General features: G+C 39.7%; 1 protein-coding gene across 2 annotated transcripts in view; it reads left to right on the plus strand.

Moving 5' to 3' along the window:
* The window catches only part of LOC139798336 (WASH complex subunit 2A-like), a 34,372-nt gene extending 17,825 nt beyond the window's left edge, over positions 1 to 16,547 (plus strand). The window contains exons 18-29 of one of the 2 annotated variants that reach the window (XM_071748811.1): positions 163 to 273; positions 1,769 to 1,932; positions 2,375 to 2,477; positions 3,717 to 3,902; positions 4,500 to 4,682; positions 5,485 to 5,613; positions 5,829 to 5,921; positions 6,959 to 7,078; positions 9,421 to 9,627; positions 11,736 to 12,347; positions 12,835 to 13,009; positions 16,067 to 16,547. In XM_071748811.1, coding sequence (XP_071604912.1) covers positions 163 to 273; positions 1,769 to 1,932; positions 2,375 to 2,477; positions 3,717 to 3,902; positions 4,500 to 4,682; positions 5,485 to 5,613; positions 5,829 to 5,921; positions 6,959 to 7,078; positions 9,421 to 9,627; positions 11,736 to 12,347; positions 12,835 to 13,009; positions 16,067 to 16,203 — 2,220 coding nt within the window. In that variant the 3' untranslated portion in view covers positions 16,204 to 16,547. The remainder of the gene's footprint in view (positions 1 to 162; positions 274 to 1,768; positions 1,933 to 2,374; positions 2,478 to 3,716; positions 3,903 to 4,499; positions 4,683 to 5,484; positions 5,614 to 5,828; positions 5,922 to 6,958; positions 7,079 to 9,420; positions 9,628 to 11,735; positions 12,348 to 12,834; positions 13,010 to 16,066) is intronic. The other variant, XM_071748812.1, reaches the window with a different exon arrangement.
* Positions 16,548 to 17,152: the final 605 nt, after the last annotated feature.

Here is a 17,152-nt window from a genome sequence, read left to right on the forward strand (position 1 = left end):
CAAAAAAGTTTTAACAAAACAATTTTTCTCTCCTACTCATCTGAGAAGTAGATGCCAACATTCTTTTGCATGCTGGTGACTTCTCAGTCAACTTTTTGTTGTGGCTTTGGCTTTTGATTTATTTTTTTTTCAAATATGTTTCATTTCATATTTTATTTTAAGGATCTCTTTGGTGTGATACCTGCCAAGAAGCAGCAAGAAAAATCTCTGGAAGCAAAACAGTCAGAGCCACTCAAGAAAACCTCCAACTTATTGTTCAGCAGTGATGAGGAGGTACTGAGGAGTAAGAGTTACTTGAAAGGGGTTACTGGGCTTTATGCTGGGCAGAGTGTAACATTGTTGTGATGAGAACCACAGTCAAGCTCTGCTGTGTCCACGTGCCATTCCTACCCCAACCGTGTGATGTGTTTGCAGCTGAGAAAGCTGTCTTATTCTTGGCACAAATTATCCCAGGATCTAGGTAACAGTAATCATATAGAAGAGGAAATCAGTATTTTCAATGTAATTTACAGAAAGATCCATAGCAAATGGAGGCTACTGCCAACAAATCTGACTTAAAAATGCTAAAAGGGGAAAATTAAGTTTGCTATTACTGCTTTACTTTCTGTCAAAAAACCTTATATGCATAAGTTTATATGTGGTGAGGTTTTCTGTGGTTTGTGTTTTTGGGATTTTTTTTTTTTTTTTTTGCCTGTGTGTGGTGGTGTTTGGTGTAGTTTTTTGTTTTCCTGGTTGTTTTTTCTTTATTTGTTGCTGATTGTGTTTGTTTTTTGATTTTCATTTTTACAATCCCTAGATTTAAAAAAAAAACAACCACCAACTAGGCTTCCCAGAGAGCAGCCCTCTTCTAAGAGATTGTGTAGATGTTGTTCTACATCTTAAATGAAAGCCAGAGGCACTAAGTAAATTAAAAACCTGTTTGGGAAGACTGAATTAACTCACATGAATTCACTCTTTTTAGCCCTTCCACCCTCCAAAATTACTTTTTTCTGTAGACTTCATTTTTATTACTTGTTCTCATTTTTATTGCTTGTTCTGTAATTGCTTGCTTAGTGGATACTAGCAATATTTTTAGATGTATTTTTATCTTATTGTAGAATGAACTGAGTTCATAGTTCAACATGCCTGTAGTCCCTTTCAGAAAGGGGATGAAACCAGGAAAGCCACTAGAAATGCTGTGAATAAGACACACAAGTCAGAGCACTCTCCTAATCCCAGCACTGTTTCCTTCTGATGCAGATTTTTGACTTGCTCTGTGTGTAGGCTTGACTAATGCTAGCTCCAGAGGGTAAGACAAAAATTACTGTGGGCAGTTGAGAAAGTAAGCAGTGCAGCATCATGCACTCTAGTAATGAGGTGTCTTGGGTGATTGTTCTGTTTTAATTCAGGTTTTTTGTTTGTTTGTTTGTTTTCCCCATACATCAAACCAGTTGTTTAAGCAGCTCAAATCTGGTTCTACTAGGTAACTTTACTCCCATGACTGCAGTTTATACTGACCATAGTTCTCAAAAGCAAATATAATAGCAAAGTGTGTGTATCTCATTTTATTGGGCAGCTTCTATATGCCAAAAGGTGGAGGTGCTCTCTGCAAAGCCTGAGCAATTGTCAAGCTAACACTCAGATCACAGTGGCTAACACAAAGCAGGAAAATATTGTCGTAGAGAGATGGAAGGGCTGCTAAGATGCTGAAGTGTTTCTACTTATAGAGGAGATGGGAAGGTAGGCTTGAATAAGACAAAAGAAAATCTTAGGGTTCCTTATTTTTCAGGAACACTGGAATGTCTCCAAGCCAGCTAGATGTCCTTCTGAAGATGACCAAAAAGAGGACCATGCAAAACCAACTAGCACTGTCAGTCAGGCTAAAGCACTGAAGAAGACAAGCCTCTTTGAGGAAGAGGAAGAGGAAGATTTATTTGCAATCACTAAAGAGAGGTGAGAATCCCAGGAGAGGGTTGGGAGGAGAGCATTTTTTCAGCACAGCTCAGCAGTGCTCTCAAATCTGCATGCACCTAGGTATATTGCTAATGTTGTTCCTTGATACTGCTGCTGAGGACAAAGTAGAGATCTGTGAGTTAAGAACAGGCAGGACTGGGCTCTTTTACCTCATTCATGTCACTGTGAAACATTCTGCTTGCCACAATTGAACTGGGCTCTCAATTTCCATACCTGTGATATAAAATCCTCTTGTCCTTCTTTTATCTTCACTTCTGCAGAAAGCTGTGCAGACAAGAGATTTTTTGAGACAGTGAAGAATCTGAATCTTGTATCTCTGACCAATTGCTGCAAATTATGGTCCTAATATAATACAGATGAAGTGCATGGTCTCTGAAACTTTTACAATGTAACGTCCCCTTTCTCACCTATCTCACTGCAGCCAAAGAAAGCCACAGAAGGTGTCCTTGTTGTTTGAAGATGATGGTATTAATGGAGAATCTCTCTTCAGCTCACAATCAACACTACTTCCTTCAGCTGCAGTGGTACCTCCTTTGTCTTTTAAAATTACCGTGAAAAACTTTGTCTTTTTATGGTCTGTCTTCTTTGTTAGATATTGAATGCAAGTCCATCTTGTTTCAGACAATGGTAGTTCAGACAAACTGGGAATTGCAGCAGGGCCTGAATGAACTCAAACATATAAAACTTCTTACCACCATCAGCCTAATAGACTTCAACATTTTTTTGACCTCTAACCCCAAATTTATTTAGTTTATGCTAGAGGCTTTTCCTGAGGATGTTTTGAGAGCTCTCAACTATAAAATATTGTTGAAAACAGCATACATCTTGGTGTGGACTATGAAGCTAGGGACTCACTCTGTGTCACCTTAACCCAAGCTGATTCTCATGTGCTTACAGGCTTCTTACTGGCCTTCTGTTGAGGCCACTTATGCTATCCTCTGTCTTACAAGCTTAGCTCATGGTGGTTGTGCTTTGGAATTGAGAGCAGGAGTTGCAAAAGCTTAAAACAGTTTATCTGCAGTGGAAATTTCTCTATGTGTATGTGCCACATCCCTTCCTTGCCTTTCTGATTACCAGGAAAACAGTTGTCATGGTCCATAGAGACAATTGGCTTAGGAGTATAAGAAACAGGCAAGCCACTGCTGCTGGCAGTCAAAGGAAATGGTGTAGAATCATAGAGTCATAGACTTTCCAGTGTTGGAAGGGACCTTTAAGATCACTTAGTTCCAACCCCCCTGCCATGGGCAGGGACACCTCCCACTAGATCAGGTTGCTCAGAGCCCTGCCTGGCCTGGACAGGGATGGGGGGTTCCAGGAATGGGGCTTCCATCACCTCTCTGGACAGCCTGTTCCAGTGTCTCAGCACCCTTATGGTGAAGAACTTCTTCCTGATATCTAATCTAAATCTGCCTTCCTCTAGTTTGAGTCCACTCCCCCTGGTCCTATCACTCCCTGACATCCTAAAAGGTCCATCACCAGCTTTCTTGTAGGCAAGAAATCTTGTCTAGTGTACCAAGTAGATAATATGCCCAGGGCATCTGCTCTAAGCTTATAACTAATTCCTGGCACTCTTCAGCCAGAGCCAAGTCTCTATTATTAGAAATCAAAAGTCACAAATTCGAGTGTTCCATGGGAGGGAAAGCAGAAGTCAGTCATGTTGTCAGTGATCTGGACACCCACAGGAGGTGAAGGCTGCTATTCCACACCAGCATATGGTTCTTATATTCATGATTTTATGTCACCAGCATTCTCTAATTTTGCAGGAGGAAGTAGAACCAGCACAAGCACCACCTTTCTTTCACGAAGAAGAAAAGGAGGAAAAGGAAGATATGCTGGATAGCACAGCAAAGTCTGTCCGGGTAGAAGATACACTGTGGTCTTTAGAAAAGCCTGGAGCACTCCCTGTGCCTAGAGAAACAGATGTTGCTGGGCAGCAAACAAAGGAAAAAGTGAGAGATTTTCTTATATTAATGTGAAGTTTGGTAAAGGCTCTGTTTAAAAAAAATAACACAAAATAACAGTGCTCTTCTCGGACAGGATTATTTTTCTGGAGTGGCCCTTCTATTGCCATGGAGAGAGTAACTCTGTCTCCATTTAGCAAAATGAATTGTCAGTCAAACAGCAAATTGATTAAGTGTCATTTAAAAGCTCTTTCCCAAGTGATGTACATAAGACAATTGTTTGGGGGTGAATTTGTTGGAGGTGTGGAATCTCTTTAATTTTCCCTCCAGAGTGAGTTGGGTAAAATAGTCTGTACTAATGTTTAGACTTTGTTTTAAGGTCAATAACTTTGTTTCAACATACTGTCTGCTGAGTTGTACCTGATGTTGGTAGCTGGGGCTTTCAGGATTGTGAATTTCTACTCGGTAATACCGTTACAGAACAGAAGTATTATTACTGTTCTATAACAGTATTATTGACTGTATTATTGAAAAAGTTTCAGCAGAACTTAATCTTGGGCATGGTCTTACTGAGCAATTGTATTTTTGGGGGCAAACCTGAACTAAATAGCAGGCAGATGTGTTAATTAGTTGTTGTTGTTCTAGTCTTCTGCAGCAATATCCTCAGAGCCAGACAGTAGCTCAGATCTGTTTGCAACATCACCACCAGCTCTGGAGAAAGATGTCAAGACCCAAGATAAGAAAGTGTTAAGCTTGTTTGAGGAGGAGGAAGAGGAGAGACTGGAAGATTATGATGGCATTAAAAATACACAGAAAGAAATCAGTGTGGTGAGTCTGGGGAAGTTCTTGAACACTTGGAAGTAGTATTTTATTTCTAGCTCTAGTATTGTAGGCAAGATATTGGTTTTACCCTTTCCTCTCTTTATGTTATGGAGGCTAATCTTTCTGTATTTTTAAACTTCCAGATGCTTGGGTGAGAAATTATTCCTCCTCTTCCCTGTGGTCCTAGATTCCTATGTAAATTTTTCTATCCCATTAATGCAAAAGCATTTTGCTAAATGCTTGAGTGAAAAGAAATTTATGCAGAAGTTCTATACAGATTTTTTTGGTGCATTTACTTGATGCTTGCTGTACAATCAGTACAAAACTGATTTCCCAGTTACCCCTCAAGGTGAAAGGTAGTAAAAGTAGAAGAATGTGGAATTGAAGCTCTCTGGCTTCTTTATCCCTTTGTGATTGCAGTTTGTTTGGTGGATAAATGCCTGCAAACTTAGCTACAGCAAGAATCAGTCTAATTCTGTTTTTACTTCTGTTTTTTCAAGAATGTGTGGGGTTTTTTGTTTTGTTTTTTTAAATCCTCCAGTTGGTACATTCTTGCTGTCTGGCTCCCCTGATATAGTATATCATTAAGAGGTAGAATTTGAATTTTCAGCAGCAATATTCTTGAACCCATATGTAAGTTTTGCATATTTGATAAAAGTCAAATATAGAACTTTCAATTAAAGTTCTATTTTTGTTACCAGGAGTGTGGTGTAGCCTCAGGTGACTTGTAACCTCTCTTATCAGTAGGTGCATAACCTCCTTAAGGAGGGAATTTCTCACTCTGTGAAACTTTATCCTGTCCTTCCAGGCTGCTGAGAAAAGTACTCAGCCCAAAAGCACCAGAGTCTTTCAAGATGAAGAGCTCCTCTTCAGTCACAAACTTCAGAAGGACAATGATCCAGATGTTGACCTCTTTGCCAGCCCAAAGAAGTCAATGGTAAGTTCAAAGTTCTCCTCTGAACCTGCTATTTCAAAACTGTCTTTGAAGTGTTCAACCTAGCAGTGTGGGTTTTTTGTTTTTTTTTGAACACAGCTTAGAAATCACTTATTACCAGGGAGGGCCAAGTGCTAGGGTCTGCCCAGGCATCATGGGCTGAGGGAGATGAGCTTTCAATCTGTGACACATCTTTTCCTTGTCTTTTGTCTCTCTAGTCTGCAAACCATATCCTGAACCCACCTGGAGGAGGAATTTTTGGGGATGATGATGAGGATGACCTCTTCAGTACCACTAAAGCAAACCTTCCGGTATCTCTTCCTCTGCTGTAAATGGCTCATATAAAGGACATTGGAAAGAAGTGTATGGAAGGGATTTTTTCCCTGTGTATTCCCACAAGAAATTAAGTGATGTTTTTCTAATCTTTTTGAGAGATTAGAAATGGCCATTGTGACCCTGAAGACACAGGGAACAAACAGGTGCATTAGGTCTCCCATAGCAGAGAGGAAAGGATTGGATTCTTTTTGTGTACCACTGGGACTGGTTTAGGTGAAAGAGAACACACCTGAGCAGAAATCATTGTAGCATTTGTATTGTTTAATTGTTTTAACTTGCAGTACTACTTCCTTATAGCTCATGCATGACAGATGAGCTGTAACTGAAGTCTCTGTAAGGTGTTTTGATTTGAGGTAATCAATGTGATATTAAAATCCTTGTTATAACCGGATTGTTTTTAGAGTGACCAGCTGGAGAAATGAACCAGGCTGCATAACACATCATCTGAGTTCCAAGTTGTAACATGCATTCTGAATTGCTGCTCTAAATGTATTTAATTTCATTAAATTGGAGCCAACTTTTAATTTCTGTTTTTTCCTGTGCATAGCTGGAAGTTAGGCTAGAAAACTGACAATAGTTCCTGGAAACACTTAGAGGACTGCAGAAGGGGTGGTCTTTAGTAATTAGCATGGAGCCTATATGCTTGCAGAACATAAAACCAGCAATATTTCTTCACTAGATTTATGCTTTTATTTTCCCTGCTGCTCTGTGCATGGGGAAATGTGTGTGCATTTGGAATTTTACAGAAATTTTCATTATTTATCATTAGCATAAACAGCAAATGTTGAGGTGGCCTAAAGGAGTGGGGGAGTGTAAGGTCCCTGGCATTTCAGAGGTTAAAGGCAATGCCTACTGTGCATGGCAGTCAAAAGATAGGGATCGTTTTCTTTTCAGACAGAAGAAAGGTTTTCAAAAGCTTATCTTGTTTTTTGGTTGTTTTTTCTTTTTTTTCTGATCTGCAGGCCATGCTTTTTACCTGGTTCATGTTAACTTGTGTTCTTGATGGTTTCAGAAAATAGCCAAGAAGAAAACACTCAAGACTAATACTGGCCCTTCCTTGGAGAACAGTAACCTTCCAGAAAATGCTTTAAGTGCCAAAAAAGGTGAAGCTCTGAAGCCAGTGATTACAGAGGCAAGTACTTAAACACTGTGTCTTGAACAGTATGTAAAGAAAAAGGAGACATCATTTTGTTTTGAATATAGCTCTTGAAAAGATCAAAACTTATGCCTGGATTCACTGGCTGCAAAGCAGCAGTGCATGGCCAGACTTGTCTCTGCTTATTACAAGGTACACTGGTACCAGCAATAATTTTAAATGCTGTTGATACAGTGTTTTATTCACTGCCCATACACTTAATAAGGGCAAATTTCAAGGCAGTGAGGAACTACACCTCAGGTCCAGTTGGATTGAAAATGTGTTGTTGCTCATTCTTCTCTGAAGTGTGTGTTGGAGTGAACGTGATCTTTAAGTATAGGTGGGTTTCCTCAAAGGAGATCATGGCATGCAGCACAAATCTGTGGAGGATCTCATAGTGGGAGATTTTATGGTGAACAAGTAAGACTTCTACTTCTGTCCTTAATCTCCCAGAGTCTTTGGGAGAGGCAATCTGGATCTGAATTCTAGGTTGTGCCTCACCAGATCTGCTTGTTGGATTTCCATCTGTAGGAGATTAGCTTTCCATTGTAGAGGGTGGGTGTTATTTTTTCCTCCTCTGAGCAGAAGAACGCAGAGCAAGTCTGTAGAGCCAGTAATTTGCCTGTTTTACCTTATGGTGTAGTATTCCATGAAGTGTAGAATCACTCACATTCATCTTCCTTTTTTTGTAGTTACTGACAGCCTGGTATAGGAATGATCTCGGCTTACCTGAGGCTCAGCATGCATTTAGGTGGAGAAAAATCTCAAACACTGGGATTCCTCTGTCACGCTATCAAGATTCCCAAACCAGTGTCCTAACCCTTGCAAACCCTCACTTGCTTTAATGTGGCTGAAGCAGCTCTGACTGCCCAGTTACACTCCAAGCAGCTGTGAGCGTAGCTCACAGAACCATGGTAGATTGCAAACTTAGGAGTAGCTTAGCTGATCTGGTTCATCCCTGAGTCCCAGAATTGACTGAAATCTTAAGACCACACAGTTTCTCCTGCTCTTTTGGCTTAATCTAGCCTTATTTCTGGCACTGATGGCCTGCTTTCTGTACAGGAGCACTTTCTTCTCTGCAGCTGTTTTCCTCACTGGCTGCTAGGTAAAATTTTGTAGCCCTCATGGGTTCCATGTGGGCTTCATTGAAGTCTGTGGCCCTGCAGCCAGTCACAAAGAGAAAAGTTACTTATATCATGGTCTGGTAATAGGGCTTTAGAAGGGCTTAAGGGAGGGAATAAGCAAGCAAGGAGGGAGAAGAGCTGCCACAGCTTGATTTGACTGTTGGGTGTGAATAGAGAAGATTGAAGTTGTTGGGTTACTCTGGTAAAGTATAATTTGGAGAGAGAGTGGTATGAAATGTGATAATGAAGAGGCTCTTGCCTATGGGGAACTGAAGCTGAAAATAGAGTGACTGTAGCACATCTAAAATGTGATGATAACAAAGTATCCTCTGAAGAAATTAATAAGCAGCGAGCTGCTTTCTATAGATGTACTAAAATGCAAACTATGATCTAGTTGGTAACAACTTTTCCACTTGTTTAATCCAGTGTAGTTTTGTGCAGAAATCTACAGGTCCTGTTCCCATTAAAACCAGAGTTCTCACCTTGGATTAGAAAGCTACAAGTAGATTGTAGCTTTTTTTTTTTCCTTTTAATTACCTTTACTGAGATATTAACTTTAAAAAATTAAAAAAATCTTCCTAGCCTCACTGATTGCTTTTCCTGAAACAAAATCTTTTTACTTCCCTACTTTATTCTTGAAATTTATTTTTTTTTACCAGGTGGTGTATGTTCTGCTACTTTTCCTGTCTTGCATGTATAATATTTTTCCCACTTGTGTTTCAGACCTAACACTAAGCAGCACTTTTTAGTCTATTTGTGGGGCAGAGAGTGGGCTCCTTTTTGACCTTCTATTCTTCTCAGCAGACTCTTAAGTAAGTTTACAGTCTCCTAGGGTTATGCTGAGAGACATGGGGTTTTAGTTAGGTCCCTCTTCTGAGATGAAAAGACTAATAGTTGTCTATATCATGGTATCACTCAATGTCAGAACCATTGTTGTCCTCAGACAGGATACTAAGCTGCACAGGTGTTTGGTCTAACATAATGTGGCTATGCTGTTTCTGAAGCTCTTAGGCAGAAAAAAATAGTATGGAGCACTCCACAGACATAGTTTGACAGAGGGTGTGGGAGACACAGAAATGCTTAGGTGTGACAAAGCCAGGCACTTGCAGAAGCAGAACTTGAATGCCTGCATACAGTAGATCTTGCTACTTCTATAGAGCCATGCTTGCTCTTAAATGATGTCTGTGTGTATGTTTTTGTTTTCTCTATTTTTAGGCTAAACTAGTTACTAACCTGGAAACCTTACTACCTGGTGCAGTGCATAAGGTCTCCAGTGTAAAGTCATCCTTACCTGTTCTGGACACTCCACTGCACAAGGGTGTACAAAGCAGAGAAGCCTTCTCAGATGAAAGAAACAACAAAGAACTGGGTGTAAGCTTTGATCTGCCTATGCAAGCGGACACTTTGCACAGCACCAATAAGGTAACTTTGGTATCTGGGAGGATAGAAAGGGAGGTTAAAAACAGTCTGTCCTTGTGCAGGAATTTATGTTTTGGTATGGAGGCTCTGCTAGCAGTGTGGTCTATCTGAATCTAAATGGAGGTATGGAAATCTATACCCCTCTCACTTCAGTGAACCACTGAAGAGACAGTCAAGCCTCCTACACGATTAGCTCTGCAACAAGCTAATCTGTATAGCTAATTTTGTTCCTTTCTAAGGTACATGTGTACATTCCCCAAATACAGGGGTTTTCCCTATAGATTAAAGGTATTTTAGCACAGCATCGTGTCCTGTCCCAAGAGATGCCAACCTGAAAACCATAAAAAATGCATTTCTTCAGGATAACTGTAAAAAATGGTATAGGCAGCTGCTGTGGCAAGATACAAAACCACATCCCTGCTGCAGTTTGACTCTCTGGATAATAGTATCATGTTGTCTTGAACTGTCACTCCCAATTCTTTTTCAAACAAAAACTTTGCTTATAAAGGGAAAAGCCACAGAAATCTCAAACAAAAAAAAGTGTTACAGCTTTTGACAGGGTTGTTGCCTGCCTCCTGACTCATTAGTGTTTTATTCCAATGTTTAACTTTATGGACAGCAAAATGCATATTCTAATTAAAGATTTAGTGGTTCTTTTTTTAAAAAACAACAACAACAACAAAAACACCTAAAACAACAAAAACCAAAAAACTTGAGCCATGTAGTTAAGATTTGGTCTAGTTGCATAGGATTTTATGTATTTCTTGGGTTTGCTGAGGGCAGCAATTTGAATGAGATAACTAAAGATCTTAACTTTGATTCTTTTTTTCCCTTAATGCTGCTGGAGCTGTTTGGTACTAGATGAGCAGCAGAGATGACATGGGAAGATGCAACAGCTGTCCCTATAATGGCTGTGATTACCCCTCAGTGTCAAAAGGATTTGAAGCTTGTACATCTGACTAATGCATTACCTTGTAGGCGTAGTTGTTTCCAATAGCAACATGTCCTGCACAAGCATATAACTCGAGCCACAAAAAGCACTCACTGTGGAGTTACAGATTCTCAGATTACCTCTGTAAACAAACATGAATTCTCTCTGCTAAAATGAACATTCAAGGTTGACTGTATGCAACTACAGGAGCTCTATTCTTTTGCAAACCTATCTATTTAAAAGTATCATGATAGAGGGTTATGTTTTAACTGTGGCATGTCATTGCTTCTTGAAACTTTCAAGTTTAAGCTGAAAATATCTGCAGCCAAATGTAGAGGTTTTTTTGAAAGGCTGGAACAAAGCAACTTGTCCAGCATTCTGGCTGTCCTTGTAAAGAACTATTCCTGTAACAGGGATCAATTTATCTTGGGTGCATCTTCCATCATAATTTTCCTGTTTGTCTGTCATTCTCTGATAAGCACAATCCCACACTCTGAAGGTGGAAGTGCTTCTACAGTGGTTCTGTCAAAAGCACAAGGCTCCTTTAAGCTGTGTTACAGCATATCCATCCAGATTTGCAATTAAGAAGGAGGAAAAGGATCTGTTTCCTTCCTGTGATAATACTCCTGTCCTTGTGGGATATGGTAGAGGCTTTAATGGAAACTTACAAGGGGCTTCTTTAAAAGGAGCAGAGGAATGACCTTCAGCAGACTATGCCATGGAATTACCAGAGGGCAGCAAATAAAAAGTGTTAGGTTGTTTTCCTGAACCTTGCTGCAAAATACACCAAGTTTGAATGACCCACTTGTTCATCTTTCCTGTTTCTTAAAAATTAGGAGAGTGGATGTAGCCAAGTTGATGATAAATGGTTCCTGTTGCTTCTCCCTATAAATTAAATCGGTGTCTGCTCAGCAATCCTTGCTTGAGATTCCCAGCTGAGCATTTGCTTAAATGTACATGTGGATGTGTAAGTGATTTAAACCAGGGCTGTGAACAGAACTTCTTGTTAATTCATTTTCAGCATGCTAATAGGAAATGGATAATAAGTGTTAATTGCGATGTTGCAAGTGTAACACCAAGTGTTCCAAGGAAACTTCACAGGAATTCTAACTGGTCTTCTGTGAAGTGTGGGCTTTTGTTTTCTGTATAACCCTGCTCTGCTTTTACTGTTTTCTTGCAGAGCAGGATCAAGGTTCCAGGCAAACGAAGACCTCCCAGCAGAATGGCTCGGCGTCTGGCTGCCCAAGAGTCTGAGGAGAGTGAGGAGGTGTACAGTGTTACAGAACCACAAAACTCTCTACCAAAGCAGAAGTCAGCAGGAGTGAACATAAAGGAACCTCTTACTACTGAGGCAAAGTCCAAGGAAAATGGCTTTCCCTCTGGCTTGACAATGCCAGCTCCTGGCAATGTTCTGCCTGTTGGAACAAACTCACTTCTTCCTCCAAAATTCCCAGACCGAGGAAATGATCTGTTTGAATCAGAAGACCTTTTTGAAAGCAAATCAATATCCCAGGCACCTGCACAGTTGAATTTAAAGGAGAAAATGCCAGGGAATGTGGCTGACAAACCCATCAAGGGCAGGGAGAAAAAGCCTGATCTGAGTGCTCTGGATGATCAGGACAGTAATGATCTCTTCAAGCCTGTGCAACAAAAATCTTCAGCAAAAAGCAGCTCTATGCCTTTTCTGGAGGAAGAAGATGATTCTGTCTTCACTGGTCAGAAAACTGGAAAACAGGAGTCAAAATCTACTGTCCAACAAGTTGTTGACTCTACTGCCCAAGATATCTTTGAGGTAATGGTTGAGCCTGCCATCTTGATCTCTTTGATTCCCCAGGGCCTTGTGCAGAGCCTTCTGCTTAGACACAAGCTTAATGATGACTGCTAAGTAGGATGGGATGTGCAGGATAGGTAGAGAAGTAAACTGTCAATCCTGCTCTGCAACTGGGCAATAGAAACCCTTTCTTTGGATGTTCACCCCCTTATTAGCAAGAGGGGATTGAAAGGCATGTCACTGAGTGTGCTGTGACAAAATACCTCTGATTATGAGCTTTTTAGAGTAATAAAGTATTTGGTTCTTACCTGTCAGCTATCAGTTCAATGCACAGCAGCTCAAATAACTTTTAAAGTGATACAGGCATCTATGTGCTGTACTCAGCCTGTGCACAATTCCACACTAAGGCTGTAGGTCTGCTAAATATCTCACTTGCTGTGCACAGATAGCCTGACTGTTCTGTGAAAGTGTGTTGTGTATTGATAATCTCTCTATGCTTTGCTCCAAGGATGATATATTTGCAGTTGAGGCAATTAAACCAACAAACAAAGCAAAAGAGAAAATGCCAGAGCCTAACCTGTTTGACGATAACATTGATATTTTTGCAACTCTCACCATGAAACCAAAAGAAAAGAAGACTAAGAAAAAGGTGGACCAAAAATCCATATTTGATGATGATATGGGTAAGTGTTTAATATCTTGCTGCTAATCTCGGGGGTTTTTTGCCTGAGTTGCACTCACTGAAGATGTTTTAGAAAGCTTTTCTTTCTCTTAACTTTTCAACTTCTCTGCACTCTCTGGTCATCTTTGCATTTCAAGCTTTGATGAGAAGTTGCTACATTTGTAGAACTAGGATGACATTTAAATGGTTTAGGAGAGTGTGTAAAATTCTTCTGAATGAAGGAATAGCTTAATTCCTGTAGGGATTTTCTCACCTGTGGGATTTTAGGAGATTTGTCTGGAGCAAGAGAGTGATCTCGTGTTGTTATGGCTCTAAGAGATGATACATTTCAGTTTGCACAGATTTTTGTGTCATACTTTCAGATGAATCACTAATACAAAGAAATTAGCATCTTCTCTCAACCCCTCTTCACCATTGTGTTGACTGCCTTGGGGCTCACGAGATTTTGTTTACATCCATGTGAATAATTAATAAATATTACATCTGGGAGCAAAAGTTTGCCCTGAATGATTTGTTGAAAAATGCTGGATGTAATGTGAAACAATGAAAACTGTAGTCCTTTACTGTTCTCCACCTGTGGAGGTATCAAAAGTAATTTGATCCCTGATTGTGTCTGTCTTCAGGCTCTTCATGCTTGTAGCTCTTCTTTGGGATTGCATGTGATTTGTTTTCTCTAAGAAAAAAATTCCCCTCTAGCTTTGATTCTTGTCCATCTTTCTTTTTTCTAACCTATTCAAATGAAGTCTGACTTACTACTGTTCTCCTTGGACTACTGTTAAGCATTCCAGCCTGATGGAATGACCTAACTTAAGTCTGTAAGTGTGTTAGAAAACTTGCCAGAAAATTAACATCTTGGGATTTCAAGACCTTCTAAATTGATATGAAAAATAAGACTTCAACATTTGTAGGCATGATGTTTGACATATATATTGGATGATTAAAATACCTTATTTTAATAATTTACATTTTTTTCATGTAGCCAAAGCAAGTGAAAAAATTTCTCAGCTACCCCTTCCAAATATTTCAGCACAAAAATTTGGACCTTATGTTGAAGAAAAACAGTTGTAGAGTGCTACTTCAAAGTATCTTGGAAAATTAACCACAACAAAACCTGTCTTTTGCACTTCCACTTTTGACATCTACTCCAGTGCTAGAGCTTACGATTTGATGTCACATCTGATCTTGATACCTATAGCATCCATAGCAGCTCCAGATCACCAAAAGGATTGTAGGGACGATGTCTGAAGGTGAGGAAGCCCTTCTGGCAGTAGAGTGGAATAACTGGCACTTGCCTATGCTTCAGGTTAAGGACTGGCTTAAGTGAACATGGTAGCACTTTCCTTTCTGCTGCAAATAAAACAGTAAGTGGGTGCAGTTTGCAGGGGATAGAGGCTTTAAGATGATTTTCTTCTTTGTCCTATCAAGGCTTCTAGTTACTGTTCACTACATTTGTGTTTGGCTTGTGGTGGCAGAATTAGAAAAGCTCCTAGGTATTTATCCTCCTTGTTTCCTCAGTCACCTTATGGCTACTGACACAAACATCTTGATGTCACCTCTGCTGTCTGGGGGATTTTGTGGAATTCTGACTTTGTTATGCACTGACAAATATTGTTTTCTGTGGCAAAAATTTTCCTTAAGCCTTGTTATAAAATGAGATTGATACCTCTGCTGCTGATGCCACTCACCATATTTCCCTTCTGCTGTGGAGCACATCCGTGTCATAGCTTCATGCTTTGGAGTGATGCCAGTAGGGGATTACTCCATTTTACTGCCTTTCTAAACTGCTCTGATGCTGAAATGCTGTCCTGGATTATTCCTGTGTAACCCTTTGATCAGCAGAGTTGCAGGCATGTGCTGGAGTGGAAGAAAAAGTGAGAAGAGAAAGGCAAGTGCATTGTGGTAGGCCACATCATGCTTGGCCTCTGCTCAAGATCAGGATACATGCTGAAGGCTGATATACTAATTTTATACTCTGGACCAGTAAATGGCTATTAACCTCCATATAAGACCTATGTTTTCTTAATAGGGACTCAAGACCACTTATGTGCTGTTTGTTCTGGCCTTGTTAACCACTAGTAATCCACATATTGTCTTGTAAATTTTTTTTTTACCCCCATGGTCCAACTGCATAATCTCAGTACCCATTAATTTAAAATCTTAGTGTCTAGAAAGAGATCTCCTGCGTGTCCCCAGAAAGTCTCAAGGCAAAATTTCAGCGTGTGTATGGTAGCAGCTCCATCTCTTTCCATGAGCAGAGTCATAAACATGAGCAGAACTGGCCACAGCAGGAACTGCAGGTTTGTGAGCTCTGCTGCTGGCACAAGGTATCTGGGTTGGGTGGTTTCATTTCTACAAGTTATTTTGTTTCATGAAAGGACCCTGTCTTAATAGCAGCATGGTATTTTTCTACTTTGTTGTCTTTAGTGATTCATAACAGAATTGCTTGTATTGAGGAAGGTGGTGGTGATTTTGATTCAGAACTGTAAACAAACTTTTTGAATATTCAGTAGAATGGCAGTTGTAGCTCTCTGCCTCCTTGCATCTCAGCTGTGCTCTCTTCTCAAGGGTATTATGCTGTAGATTAAAGACTCTCATATGGCTAGTGGCTGTTGCAACAGTTGTTATTAGCAAGTACCATCTTCTTTTTCTCTTCTGATTTTGTTTGGCAACAGTCTTGCCGCTCTGGGTCTCTCAGGTTCCTCAAACACTTGTGTGTTAAAGATGGATGTTATTTGGCATTTGCATGATGGAACTTATTGTGGAGTTTTTATTAGTACTTCTAAAACACTTATGAAACCTGAAACTTGTTATAAAATACAAGTATTATTCTGCTCTACTGAAAAGAAAAAATATTCTTAATTTGATTTACAGCTAACAGCTCCCACGTATGTCCTTACAAATGCATCTAGAATCCTGAGCAGCAGGAAAGCATTTGTTTATCACAGAATGTCCTTGGCAGTCACTGCTGTATGCTGGAGACTTATGTACAATGTTACTTCTGTTTGGCTGTCACTGCACATTAAATAAATAAATAATTTTTTTTCCCCCCCTCCTTTAGATGATATCTTCTCTGGCAGCCAAGTCAAGATACCTACTCCCAAAAGCAGATCTTCCCAAGCAGCCTCAGAAGCAAAATCTGAAAGCAAGACACTAAGCACATTTGATGACCCTCTGAATGCCTTTGGAGGCCAGTAGCCAACAGGACTGTGCTGCAGAGAGGTGGCCTTCTTTATAGCCTATCCAGTACTAATACCCTGGATTCTCTAATCCAGTAGAGCTGCAATGAAATGCTTTGCATATTTAAATGAGATTATACATTTTAAAAGGTTAGTATTCTCTTGTGCTGGGTCTAATTAAGCTAAATGATATATTTTTAAAAAATAAAAACAATAACCTTCTGCTATCCTGTTTCCATGGTGCCCAGATGACTGTAGCCTGTGCAATACCTGCAATGAAGTAATCTATTATACAAAGTATAGTTTGTTTTATTAAATAGAGAAAATAATTGATAAATAGTAAATGGAGTATGTTAAATCATATCTGTCTGCATGTCTTACTTTAGTCTTTACCACTTGCTAAGGACATCAGCATCATGACTTGAAAACAACCAAAACCACCACCATGCCTTGTCTGAGTCACCTTCCAATCTGTTAAGCTGGTGTTAGGGTAAGGCTGTGTTCTGGTATCAGGTACAGCTTCTCTTATATAATCAAGCAGTTAACAAATCTTAGTGCAGAGCTTTGACACCAAGTACAAATAAGGTATTTCACATTGGCAGCTAATGTGGTTTATAAAACTAAAAATAATCATAATTATAACTTCTCTGCCAGAAAGTGTTACAGATGAGTAGAAACAGAAACCTAACATTGTCTTCTGTTCAAGTCATAAGCCACTAAGTGAGATTTTTTTACCTGCCTGGATTTGCCAGTTTTACAAATGACATTTTCCAAGAAGTCCATCTGTAGAGAGTATGCTTGGTCACTTGCAAGTTAACAAGTACATAACTTAATTCAGAGACTCACTTGTGCCCAAAGGCTTATTGTCTACTTTCCTTTCTCATCTGTAACAATATAGGCTGTTTACAGGAGGCTGCTGTTTTGTGGAATCCCTTTAACTGTATGATGTATTTGGCTTAACTTTTTTC

Source organism: Heliangelus exortis, chromosome 7 (genome assembly GCF_036169615.1).
Source record: "Heliangelus exortis chromosome 7, bHelExo1.hap1, whole genome shotgun sequence".
Classification (NCBI taxonomy): Eukaryota; Metazoa; Chordata; class Aves; order Apodiformes; family Trochilidae; genus Heliangelus; species Heliangelus exortis.